We start from the raw sequence: 11,767 nt of genomic DNA, 5'->3' as shown, positions 1-11,767 counted from the left end.
GTGAATGCTCTGCGGTTATTCAACCCAGATCATTATAAATGTAGACGCTGGACGTTATGCCCACTGGTGGGTCACTCAGTTCTAAACAGCGGATGATGCTTGCTCTCTGTATTTTTCTTTCTTTTTTGGAATCACATTTCAAAGTGCCCTGGACGCACTTGAAGGTGCTTTGCATGTTTTTTTCTTGCTTAGTATTAAAGACGTATGTCTAGCTTCAATAACATCTCCGGGCTACAGTCCTGGCATTCTTTAAAATTAAACATTGAGAATGACTAGGTGCGCTGCAGCTGAAAAGCTTCTTAGTAGAGCGTAGAAATGAGCTCTTCAAAGTAATAAGACTTCCCAATCAATTCCGGTTATTCCGTTTTTAGCTTAACATCCGCCAGCTACTTTATGTCTACCAGGTATGCAGAAACAGGTAAGCCACATGCAGGAATCCAGGCTGTCTAGTCTGATTTCACACCGATATAATAATACAAAGTGATGAACGGAAACTGGACAGTTTTCTGCCCACTATAAAAGGACCATTTAGAGAGGTCAAGGCCAGGCTGGTCTAGTAGGGCCCGAACTTCCTCTGGAGTGCGGGTTCGGAGGCAGGAGATGAGTCCGTCAAACCAAATCGCCAACGGGGCTACTGGAAAGCCAAATGTAAAGAGAAGATGAATGGGTGAGTTCCAGTACCCGAGAAGGGTTACAAAGAAGGTCCAAAAAAACACCAAAGGGGAATATAAACAGGTCCGAAGATCGCGTGCTGTGATTTCAAATATACTAAAGGGAGTCAGTGGGAGATTCAAGAACGGCGCAAAGAAGAACATACATAAAGGAGTTGGTGGAATCAATCGCATTCTTCAGAATTCCCGCTGCATCCTCATCTCCAAAGTGATGAAAGCAGATATTGAATATCCGGCATTCTTTCTCGATTTCTGAGAATCGAGGAACAGCTCGTGCATCAACCGGAGTATCGATATACCTGATATTCTCCTGCTTCTTTGAAATACGCTCCCATTCTTCAATATAGGGGTAGAGGTCACTCAAGACAAACTGAACGGGCTGCTTGCCGGGCTCGAGCTCCTTATTGAGTTCTGATTCTAGAAGTGGGGTAGGTCCACCGGCACCGGCACATATATCCATAAACGTATATGAAGAAAGGTCCTGTAGATACTCCTTAAGAACTGCGCATGCTTGTGTCGCGAGACTTCCACGGCTCCACCCGGGGACTTTCAGCCTCCATAGTTGACTTAGGGCGAATTGCTCGTGCTGATGCAGCCATGAGGGGCACCAGGTTTGATCACCTATCTCTAGAAGCTGTGATCGAGGCCAGGGCATTGTTTGTGTATGTTGCGGAGGTAGGTGACGTGAGAAAAACGTGACCTCGGGATCCGAAATTAGTAAATAACCAGTATCTATCAAATTTCTAGATTACACAAGTACATGCCACTTGGCTCAAAAGTAGAATATATGTCTGGATTGAGACAGTTGTGATAGTATTGATATGATTAATATCAACCTGGTCACATTAATGGCTTTTCCCTTGCTCAGCTACTATATACGTAAGTGACCCACCCTACTAGTTATGCTCACCAGCAGATGCTGCGTTTGACAAGCTTTATTATGATTTAATTAACTTAGTTATACCTTCGTGTTCCTAGTGAATTGTGGCTTGCTGATCGCCAGTCGTGATTGGTTTACTGGAACAAGGAAGTTGAGACGTTAGAAGTCACAGACGATGCAAAAGCTATAGGTCGGGTTTTTATTGGGGTCATAATACAGCTTTTTGGACTTAGCCAAGTCTTGTTCTTCAGATAATTGCTACGAAAGCGCTGCCGTCCTGCGAACAAGACGCATATGGCCTGAAACGAAGCATTTTATATACATTTGGTGTTACTATCACCAGACTGATTTATCCATTTAGTACCTTTCGTGATTCGGTGGCTTGTACATAGTTTCGGGGGACCAACTCCGGAAAATTCGGAGCGGTATGTTTTCAAAATAGCATTCCCTTTGCTCTCGTAATCTCAATTGACTACTTAGCACTTGAGTTCTCACCGATCATGTATTCAGTTGCTTTACTCAGATAAGCTTTCCCACCTTGTTATCCCTGCAGTCGCTCGTGCAGCCATCCTACTCTTTCAGGCTTTACCTATGTTCATCCCTGAGTATGATGAAAGCAGTGCAACCTTGGAGGAAGATATACGTGTTTATGCACGGCATCGGCTCGGAGAACCCTGTAACCCCGGATTTGCCCCACATTCTCCCCACACGGGATATACTCGGCTAATATCCTCCACAGAGTTCTTTATCTTTCTGCGATTTGAAGCTGAGTGGCTTTGGCGCCCGACAAATGTCCGCCTTTTCCATGCTTCTGCTATACATTGAACTTCAGATGAATGGCAAGTTAGAACTACTTTGTAGATAACTTGGAACAAAATCCGTTGAAGCAAATTGATATCATTCTCAAACAATCAGTTCAAACAATCAGCTCTGATACATATCAATCTTGGGAATAAGCTTCCCCTCATCTACAACACGGCTTATATTCTCCCGAGGTTTACCCACTTTGGCCGAAGTAACGTCACCTAAGCCCCACGCATACTACTTGTTCACCTAGCAGTGGAGTATCCAAACAAACCTGGCCTGTAAAACCTCGTCAAAACAGGAAAATTATCCTGGAGATCGCATGCCCGGATTGGATCTCGCGGAACAAGGCCGCTGGTGAGCAAGCCGAGCTGGTATGTTTTGGCGAGGAAGAAGGGGCAATGCGCACATAAAGAGGTGGGGGGTTTTCCCCTTTGACGCGTCGAAAAGGCTACCCAACACCACTGAATCGGCACCATGCTCTTGGAAAAAACTGGCCTAGCATTGGCCATCTTATCCCTGTGTGGAATTGGTCATGGGAGTGAAATCACTTCCGATACTCACTTTTATGGGGATTCCCCAGCTGTATACCCCTCGCGTATGTTCCCTTTCCTTTCCTCTTCTATGGCGTGGAGTACTGACAGTATCTAGCAAATGGTACGGGGAGCGGTGATTGGGCTGCAGCCTACAAAAAGGCGGCAGATTTGGTAGCTCAGATGACATTGGAGGAGAAGGTAAGCTAGGAGTCTATTATGCGCTGAAAAATCATTAATAATGGCTAGAACAACCTCACCTTCGGAATTGAAACCACCAGTACAAGCTGTGTTGGTGTTATTGGAGCTATTACCAGACTTGGATTCCCGGGCTTGTGCCTTCAGGATGCGGGCAATGGAGTTCGTAGTGCGGATTTCGTTAATAGTTACCCAAGTGGTATTCACGTCGGCGCTAGGTGAGAGAGCAGCATTGTTTAGTATATCATGCATGGCTAATAGAATCCCAGCTGGAACAAGTCCCTTGCTCATGACCGTGGCTGGTACATGGCTGGTGAGTTCCGTACAAAGGGTGTCAATATTGCTCTGGGGCCTGTTGTTGCACCACTAGGAAGAACCACTACCAATGGAAGAAACTGGGAAGGTATGTACAGATAAAGAGAGTCATGTTATGTGGCTAAACTTTACTAGGTGCTGCCAGCGACCCATATCTCAGTGGTGTACTTGCGGCACGAACCGTCGAGGGTATGCAAGGACAAGGTGTGATCTCGAGTGTCAAGGTGAGTACCTAAGCCCATGAGTCTCAAGATAGAGAAGTTTGCTAACGTGGATAATCTTTTATAGCACTTTATCGGCTACGAACAAGAATTGTACCGCAATCCTACCACGAACAGTGATAACCAGACTGTCGAGTCCGTCTCCAGCAACATCGATGACAAGACCATGCACGAAGCATACCTTTGGCCCTTCCAGGATGCATTGAAAGCAGGAGCTGGAAACATCATGTTAGTTCTATGACTTGTATACCGGGACCAAGCTAATATGACCCAGGTGCTCGTACAACCGCGTTAACAATTCCTACGCCTGCCAGAACAGCAAAACACTGAACGGCTTACTCAAAACGGAGCTTGGATTCAATGGATTTGTTGTGACAGATTGGTTTGGCCAGCACTCCGGTGTCGGTGCGGCATTAGCTGGTCTTGACATGGCCATGCCTACGGGTGAAACATTCTGGGGTACGAACTTGACCCAAGCCATTGCCAACGGCAGTGTTCCACTTTCTCGTCTGGACGATATGGCAACGAGGTATGTAACAACTCTTCTCAGCATCAGTGCTTGACTAATAAAGTCAGAATTATTGCAACCTGGTACCAGATGGGCCAGGACTCATCGAGTTACCCTTCACTTGGAGTTGGAATGCCATACAACCTCAGTGCACCGCACAAGATTGTCAGCGCCCTTACTAAAGATGCAAAGCCCGTACTCTTCGAAGGTGCTGTGGAAGGCCATGTTCTTGTGAAAAATGTGAACAACGCACTTCCGCTGAAGTCGCCAAAATTGATCTCTGTTTATGGATGGGACGCCACTGCTCCCTCTCAATACATGCCCAACAATGTCCTTGCTGTGGACCCCTGGCAATATGGCTTCGAACCAGCCCGCTCTGACATTAACGGGTTTGCCGCTAGCTCTGATCTCCTCAACGCGCCTTATATCGACCAGGTTGCCTTCAACGGCACTCTCAGCACTGGAGGTGGTTCCGGTGCCAACGCCGGTCCATACCTCAGTGCCCCTCTCGACGCCCTCCAGCAGCGGGCATACGAAGACAACACCGTTGTCATGTGGGACACCGGCGATGACCCGAATGTCCTGAGTGCAATGGAAGCCTCGGATGCCTGCCTGGTATTTATCAACGCCTTCGCTACCGAATCACTCGACCGTCCCGGAACATACGACAGCTACTCCGACGATCTCGTTACTAAAGTCGCAAAGACATGCCCCAACACCGTCGTTGTCATCCACAACGCCGGAACCCGCCTTGTGGAATCATTCGCTGAAAACCCCAATGTCACTGCTATCGTATTCGCTCATCTCCCCGGCCAGGACTCTGGTCGTGCGATCGCTTCCTTGCTCTACGGCGATAACAACTTCAGTGGAAAGCTTCCGTACACCGTGGCCAAGAATGAAAGCGATTACCCGGCCTACTGGCATGATTATGCGGTTGAGCCCTTCCAATTATTCCCGCAGTCCAACTTCACAGAGGGTGTGTATACGGATTACAAGTGGTTCGACGAGAAGAACATTGTCCCTCGCTACGAATTCGGCTTTGGTCTTTCGTACACCACATTCGCATTCTCGGGTCTCAAGGTTTCCTCTGTGCAGAATGGTATCGCCGCCTACCCCAGCGGTGTCATTGAGCAAGGTGGCCAGATCGACCTATGGGATAATATTGTCGAGGTAACCGCCACTGTCAAGAACACTGGGCACAAATCTGGCTCCGAGGTTGCCCAGCTCTACGTTGGTATTCCCGGCGGTCCCGTGAGACAGCTTCGTGGATTCGACAAGGTCAAGATTGGTGCTGGTGGCTCCGCCAAGGTGTCATTCTCGCTGACTCGTCGTGATCTCAGTACCTGGGATATCACAGCGCAGAAGTGGCATTTGCAGAGTGGAGAGTATAAGATTTATGTCGGATCTTCGAGTCGTGATCTACCTCTGACTTCTACATTGAAGATTACTACCAACTAGATAGATACATAAGTAGAGCCGTAATAATATCATACGATTCATGGATCTTACAAAGTACACCTCAGTACGGAGCTTCGGCCTTACTCGGGCCGATAGTAAGCCCTAGCCCCCAAATCCTGCTGAGCATATAAAGACCCCGCGCCCTCGAAGATAGTACAAATGAAAACTATCCAAAAAGCACCTAAGATGTCCCTCTTAACTACAATCGGCCTCTCCAACCCAGGCCAAAAAGTTACGAACTACGCCCCCCTAATCCTAGGCTTCCAATACATCTACGCCTACGGTATCCTGTCTTCAAGAACCCTTAAACAATACTACGGTCTAGACAACAATGTCTCGCCCCGCGAAGACCTAGCCAAATACGGCGAAGCCGCCGTCCGCGAAGGAAAGATCACACGCCGCCAGCTGGACATGCTGAAGCGCAATGAATCCGCACACTCGAATGCCGTCGAGGGTTTCTCGTTGCTTGTTGCTGGGTTGGGAATAGCTTCTATAGCGGGTGTTTCGGCGAGCAAAATCAATGCGGCGGGCTTGTCGTATACTATTGCTCGAATTGCTTATGGGGCAATTTATATTCTTGTTGATCGGCCGAGGTGGAGTCAATTGAGGGGGGTTACGTGGTGGTGGGGGAATTTCAGCTGCTTTTATTTGTTGTGGGAGGCGCAGAAATTATTCACTTTTCAATAGAGGTATATACCTTGACTTTGAATGAATTTGAGGACATTGCTTGCTTATGATGATGGTGGTGGTGGTGGTGGTGGTGGTGGTGATTGAAGACCCACCAGAGATACTTATGATAAAGATAACGATAGCGATAACGATAAAGCTTGGTCTCTTTCTCCTCCCGAACAACTACCTACCATTCACACCACTCAAAATGGTAAAACCTCTCTCATTCAAAGGCGACAAGCCGAAGAAACGCAAGGTCCGCACCGAAGATCCCGAAGGCAAGATCTCAAAAGCCCGCAAAACCTCCGAAAACGACAACGATGAAAACCCAGACGACACAAGTTGGGTCTCCGCCGACGCGCCAACCGATCTAGGTGGTCCAATCGTCCTAGTCTTACCATCGGATAAACCTACATGCGTGGCTAGCGATCCGAATGGTGTGGTTTTTGCGAGCGAGCTGGAGAATCTGGTAGAGGGGGATGCGGCGACGGCGGAGCCGCATGATGTGCGACAGGTCTGGGTTGTTACCAAGGTTGCAGGGACGGAGGGATTCAGTTTCAAGGGACATCATGGAAAGTATGTTTACCTTCTGATGGGAAATGGGAGAGAGATATTCATTGCTAATGCGCTGTGTTGCTAGATACCTCGGCTGCGACAACCATGGACTCTTCACAGCAACGGCTTCAGCAGTCGGTCACTACGAATCTTTCATCGTCATTCCGTCACCCGATATCCCTGGCACATTCTATCTCCAGACACGCGGCGGGGATGCGGAGACTTTCCTCTGTGTAAAGGAGAATGGGAAAGCATCTGCTGGTGTGGAGATCCGGGGTGATGCGGAGAGTATTTCGTTCGAGACTGGGGTACGGATACGGATGCAGGCGAGGTTTAAGCCTCGGCTTAAGGCGTCAAAGGAGTCTAAGGCTTATGAGAAGATTAGTCAGAAGGAATTGGAGGCGATTGTGGGGAGGAAGTTGGAGGCGGAGGAGGTTAAGAAGTTGAGGAGGGCGAGGAGAGAGGGTGATTTTCATGAAGTTATGTTGGATATCAAGGTTAAAGGGAAGCATGATAAGTTTGCTTAATCGTGTCCACATATTTGGAATGTACAGACTTCATTTCAGAGCAGTGCAGTCGAGTCCAAGAGTCTTCATCCGAGTACTCGTTCTATTCCTGGTGTAATAGAATTGTAAGTTGGAATTACCGAGTACTACTGTATCTGGGTCTTTAAAAGCAAATACTGTGCTCCTAGAAATACTCTATATATCCCAAGTGGGGCCGTTCATGCCGCTGAAAGAGGTGGACCAGGTGCGCGTGGGGTGATTGATAACGCGAAAGGATCCACAGAGTCGTTCGGATTTACTCAAAAGATAAGTATTCCAGGTTCTCTTCCCCAAGCTCTGATCAGTGACCAAAGGATTGATGAAAAGAAGCCCAAAAGTGGGAAGTGCTGGTAACTATGCCCGTCAAGACCCAGAACCTAACCAAACCAGTCCGCCACGAAGTGCAATACAGGAGTAAACTAATCCGTGGCAAAGTGATTCGATGATCACAAAACATCCGAAACTCTGACAAAGCTAGAAAATCCCTGGACAAGGAAAAGGAGAAGAGGAAAGTTGCGTTTAAGGTGACTTTGTACTAAAAGGGAGCTATTCAAGGGACAGATCATGTACAGCCAATGCCAATTTGAGGAAATTTGAATATTAACAACTTTTGGTATGAAATAAGCTACAGTTATTCCCGGTACAGAAAAGGCAGGCCCATGCACATGCTATACACTATAAAAGTCAGTGTTTGAACGCTATTTAAACCCATCTTACATGCAGCTTTGAGTAGAACCTGGTGTCAGAATCATCACAATCTGTATGCACCCATCTCCAGCAAAGTCAAAGATCATACAACCTTAGATAGTGCCAACGTAACATTAGAAGTGAAATGAAGCACTCTCCGTAGATACTTAAAACCTTAGAACTTCACCAGACTTGAAACCCAAGGAAATATCATAATGGAAAAGTTCAATGGAATAAATTTTCAGACTGAAACGACGCGCAGCGCAAACCAGTCTTGACTATCAACATGTTGTTTGGTCGTAAAAGGCGAGTCTATTAGAATAAAGCGAACGAATCGACGAGCAAACAGAAAGGGGAGGAAGAAGAAGAAAAGAAAGAAAGAAAAGGAACAAGGAAAAGTGTGTAACGACTGTGCTGTGCGGTTTTTGACAACCCCGGGGTATGAATTCTAGCAGGAAAAGTAGTACATGGTCAAAGAATGAAAGGTAAATCTCAGAACTGTGGACTGGAAACATTCTTTCGAAGGCAAGCATGGAAGGGAGAAAGCAAGTCATCGAACAGAAAAGGTCTAGCGGGTAAATCTCTTTCGTTACGGAGAGAAGCAGAAAAGCAGGAAAAGAAAGTCGAGCGTATTCAAATTGTACATGGAGGGGTTGGGATCAGGAGTTGAGCGATAGACCTTGGAATCGGCCGACCCATTCACCTTGTGCCGGGTGCATGCGGGTGTTGGGCGTATTACCGGAAGGGTAGTCAGAAAAACCAGTCTCCAGAGGTCCGAAGCTGGTAGGAGAATATGGGGCGAAAGGATCAGGTTGTCCTGCGTCTGCCTGTCGGGATGACTGGACAAATGGTTGGTAGGTATCCGTGAAAGCAGTGCGAAGCATGCCAACAGGGTTTGCCACTTCACGTCCAGCCTCTGCATCTCGGCCGTAGGGTCGTTCATGGTGTCGCCGATCTCCTTGAGGTGCATCTTGGCTGAAGAGTGGGTTGGACATTCCACTGGGGCCGGAACCAGGTAGGCCAGCACTCGGTGGCGTCACGAATGAAGCAGGGTTGATGGCGGACATCCAGATTCGAGTCTTGTAAATTTTGAACAAGTCCGTGACCAGGGAGTTGAAGTTGATGTAAGAATCGGCAAAGTAGTAGAATGTGAGTTTCTTCCAGTCCCTGCATAATGTTAGTCCCGGTCGAAGTACTAGTAGATATGAAAAGACAACTTACATTTGGAACTCAGCGTCCAGAATTTCCATGTTGAGCCGATGCTCAGCAACCTTTTGCAGACAGACACGCTTGGCTTTGGCTTCATTTCCTTCCTTGTCACGTAGCGTCAGGATCTCATGTTGCTGAGCAAGGCGTTTGATAAGCTTGGGTTTGATTTCGGTAGACGTCTCCTGAACGCCATGCGCATGAGGACCCATTCCTTCCGCACCTCGAGCGTTAATGCCTGCATTGGCCACACCGGAGCCCCCCTCAAGGGCCCCCTGGCGGGAGAACATCATGAGCCACTTGTAATGTTCCTCGGCATATTGCTGTTTCAGCTCACGTGCTCTCTGGAGAGACACATTCGCATGCTGTACTGTGCCTAGATCTGTTCCTCGATCCGCCTCCACAATCACAAGATCACCAACCTTTACTTGGAGGCCAGTATCCTCTTGGATATAGAACACATCTGCTCGATGACACTTGAATGTGACAATGTACAAGAGCTGGTTCTGGTGGCCATGAGACATTGCAGGGGGCTGACGGCCATAGGCACCGGTCATGGCGTACTGATTAAGAGCCGCAGGGATTCCAGACGATCCATCACCACGCAGAGTCTGCTCACGAGCGTAGTATTGTTGCTGCAAGGAGCCGGTGAAGTCATTGCCATTACCGTAATCATTGACGTTGCCGTATTCATCACGATCGTCAAGTCCAGCCCGCGGAGTAGCGGTGTTGTGAGAATCGACCGAACCAACAGAGCCATGACGCAGGGAGATGTCGGCAAAGGAATGGCGGCGACTCTGAGGAGGTTCGGGAATGCCCCCAAATCCAAGGGAGGTCTGCCAATGAGCCTTGCGCACATTTTCCAAGGCCCGGTTCTCCAAAGGCGGAGCGGCAAACGAGGAGAACTGTTGCTCTAAGTTGGCCGAGTGCTCAGATAGTCGTCGCCTGCCACTGCCGCGCATTTGGCCGTAACCGGCAAGGTCACGCAAGTCTCCAAGGTCCTCGCCCGCGTGATCTTCCTCGGGAACACCACCTCGAATACGATGAAGTGGGTGAGCACTCGAGGCAGATGAGGATGCACGATCTCGGAACCGGTTGTCCAGCTGGCCAGCGGCTGCGGCTTGACGAAGGAGCGCGTTCTCACGTGCCAGCTGTTGAATCTGTCGGGCTTGAATTGCGGAGTGGCTATCTTCCTCGGAGTTGCTCAGGTCATAACCGTCATCGTCCTCACGAACACGACCAAGCATGGCGGAGTCGTGCCCTAATTCACCCAAGACGCTGGGTCGCTGCCCACGTTGCTGAACCGCCGAATTCTGACCTCGGGTACGGTTGCTCGGATATTGGCTAGCTCCAGCGCCAGCCTGAGCCATCAGTCCGAGATGCTCAGGATCCATTTGTCCCACAGAGTAGGACTGAGAGCGGTAGGTCTTGGGGGTTGGGTGCAGCGGAATGGAGAATGGAATGGCCGATTCGCCGGAGATAGTGCGGGTGATTGGGCTGAGCAGTTCATCACCCATAGAGCCAGGGGGTGCGGGGCTGGTCATAGTTGGGGAAGGGACCATCTCTGCGAGACGTGGCGGTGGCTCCTTGCGGGATTCCGGGTTCCATATACCCGTTCCCCAGGGAAATGAACCGGACTGGTTCCAGTTGAGTGAGCCACTTATGCCCGGGCTGGGGTTCGTGGCCCAAGGCGCCTGATCGGTCGCGGGACTTGTGGGATTAGAGGGAGCAGAAGAGAGGGGGCCACCAGGAAGAGAGTGTTTCCTTTGCACCGAGAGAGGGACTTCGTTGAGCCATGATGTCCGACGTCGAGGTTTAATGGGGGAGATCATATTCTGGGTCAACGCATGCTCTCCGTCGTCGTCGGACGAAGCGAGAGCCTCTGAATCCGGGGTAGATCTGCGCACTCCCGGGTGGCTCTTCTCGAGCCTGGAAGTCGCAGGTGTGTTTGATTGAGACATATTTTGTTTTTGGGATGGCGCGGCCATGGTTTCTGATGGTACTGCACGATGTCAGTCTATCTAATTTCTGGACGTATGCGGTGCCAGAAATAGTATCCGCAGAAAGCAGGGTTTTGTTGCGCAGGTTGGATAGGTTGTGAAAAAGTATATGCTGACCTGTGATATCTTTTGGCAAGGCTAGGTTGCGAGGGACATGCGACAAAGCACCAGTCTTTGTTTCCACTCGCTCGAGATTGGAAGGGAAGGAGGCAATCTCGATCTTTCGGAGATGATGGAACGGCTGGTTGGATGCGCTATGTGTAACACTGAAGAACATGTCAGTAATCCAGGGGGGACAAAAGTCAAATTGTAATTACAACGGTGAGCCGTGCAGAAACAGGCCACGATGCGCGGGGCACATGTGGGTGTGGCATGACTGAGGCTCCTTATGACAAAGGCGGGGAACTTCAAGTGCGATATGTGCAGTGCACAGAATAGAAACTCAATGGCATAGAGAGAATTTGGGGTATGCGCTCAATGAACACATGGGGATGAAATGATAGGTGATAGCGCTGAT

At 49.0% G+C, this 11,767-nt stretch overlaps 5 protein-coding genes across 5 annotated transcripts; 3 read left to right on the top strand and 2 right to left on the bottom strand.

Annotated features, from left to right (window-relative positions):
- Nucleotides 1-446: 446 nt before the first annotated feature.
- N7520_011790 (uncharacterized protein) lies at nt 447-1,326 on the bottom strand (the record flags this gene model as incomplete). Its single annotated transcript, XM_057145723.1, has 2 exons — nt 447-768; nt 818-1,326. The coding sequence occupies 2 exons, from the start codon at nt 1,324-1,326 to the stop codon at nt 447-449; spliced, it is 831 nt and encodes a 276-aa protein (XP_056991477.1).
- Nucleotides 1,327-2,832: 1,506 nt separating this feature from the next.
- On the top strand, nt 2,833-5,588 carry N7520_011789 (beta-glucosidase; the record flags this gene model as incomplete). Its single annotated transcript, XM_057145722.1, has 8 exons — nt 2,833-2,953; nt 3,007-3,089; nt 3,138-3,304; nt 3,356-3,489; nt 3,537-3,625; nt 3,690-3,850; nt 3,897-4,151; nt 4,199-5,588. The coding sequence occupies 8 exons, from the start codon at nt 2,833-2,835 to the stop codon at nt 5,586-5,588; spliced, it is 2,400 nt and encodes a 799-aa protein (XP_056991476.1).
- A 186-nt stretch (nt 5,589-5,774) lies between these two features.
- N7520_011788 (MAPEG family protein) lies at nt 5,775-6,275 on the top strand (the record flags this gene model as incomplete). Its single annotated transcript, XM_057145721.1, has 1 exon — nt 5,775-6,275. The coding sequence occupies one exon, from the start codon at nt 5,775-5,777 to the stop codon at nt 6,273-6,275; it is 501 nt and encodes a 166-aa protein (XP_056991475.1).
- A 190-nt stretch (nt 6,276-6,465) lies between these two features.
- N7520_011787 (uncharacterized protein) lies at nt 6,466-7,339 on the top strand (the record flags this gene model as incomplete). The annotated part of the gene is made up of 2 exons (XM_057145720.1): nt 6,466-6,833; nt 6,898-7,339. 2 exons carry the CDS (start codon nt 6,466-6,468, stop codon nt 7,337-7,339), a joined length of 810 nt encoding a protein of 269 aa, XP_056991474.1.
- A 1,364-nt stretch (nt 7,340-8,703) lies between these two features.
- On the bottom strand, nt 8,704-11,238 carry N7520_011786 (PSP1 family protein; the record flags this gene model as incomplete). Its single annotated transcript, XM_057145719.1, has 2 exons — nt 8,704-9,211; nt 9,266-11,238. The coding sequence occupies 2 exons, from the start codon at nt 11,236-11,238 to the stop codon at nt 8,704-8,706; spliced, it is 2,481 nt and encodes an 826-aa protein (XP_056991473.1).
- Between the last annotated feature and the right edge of the window lie 529 nt (nt 11,239-11,767).

This window comes from Penicillium odoratum (assembly GCF_028828045.1).
Source record: "Penicillium odoratum strain IBT 22623 chromosome Unknown utg000008l_segment0_segment0, whole genome shotgun sequence".
NCBI classification, from domain to species: Eukaryota; Fungi; Ascomycota; class Eurotiomycetes; order Eurotiales; family Aspergillaceae; genus Penicillium; species Penicillium odoratum.
This window is presented reverse-complemented; position numbering and strand designations above follow the sequence as displayed.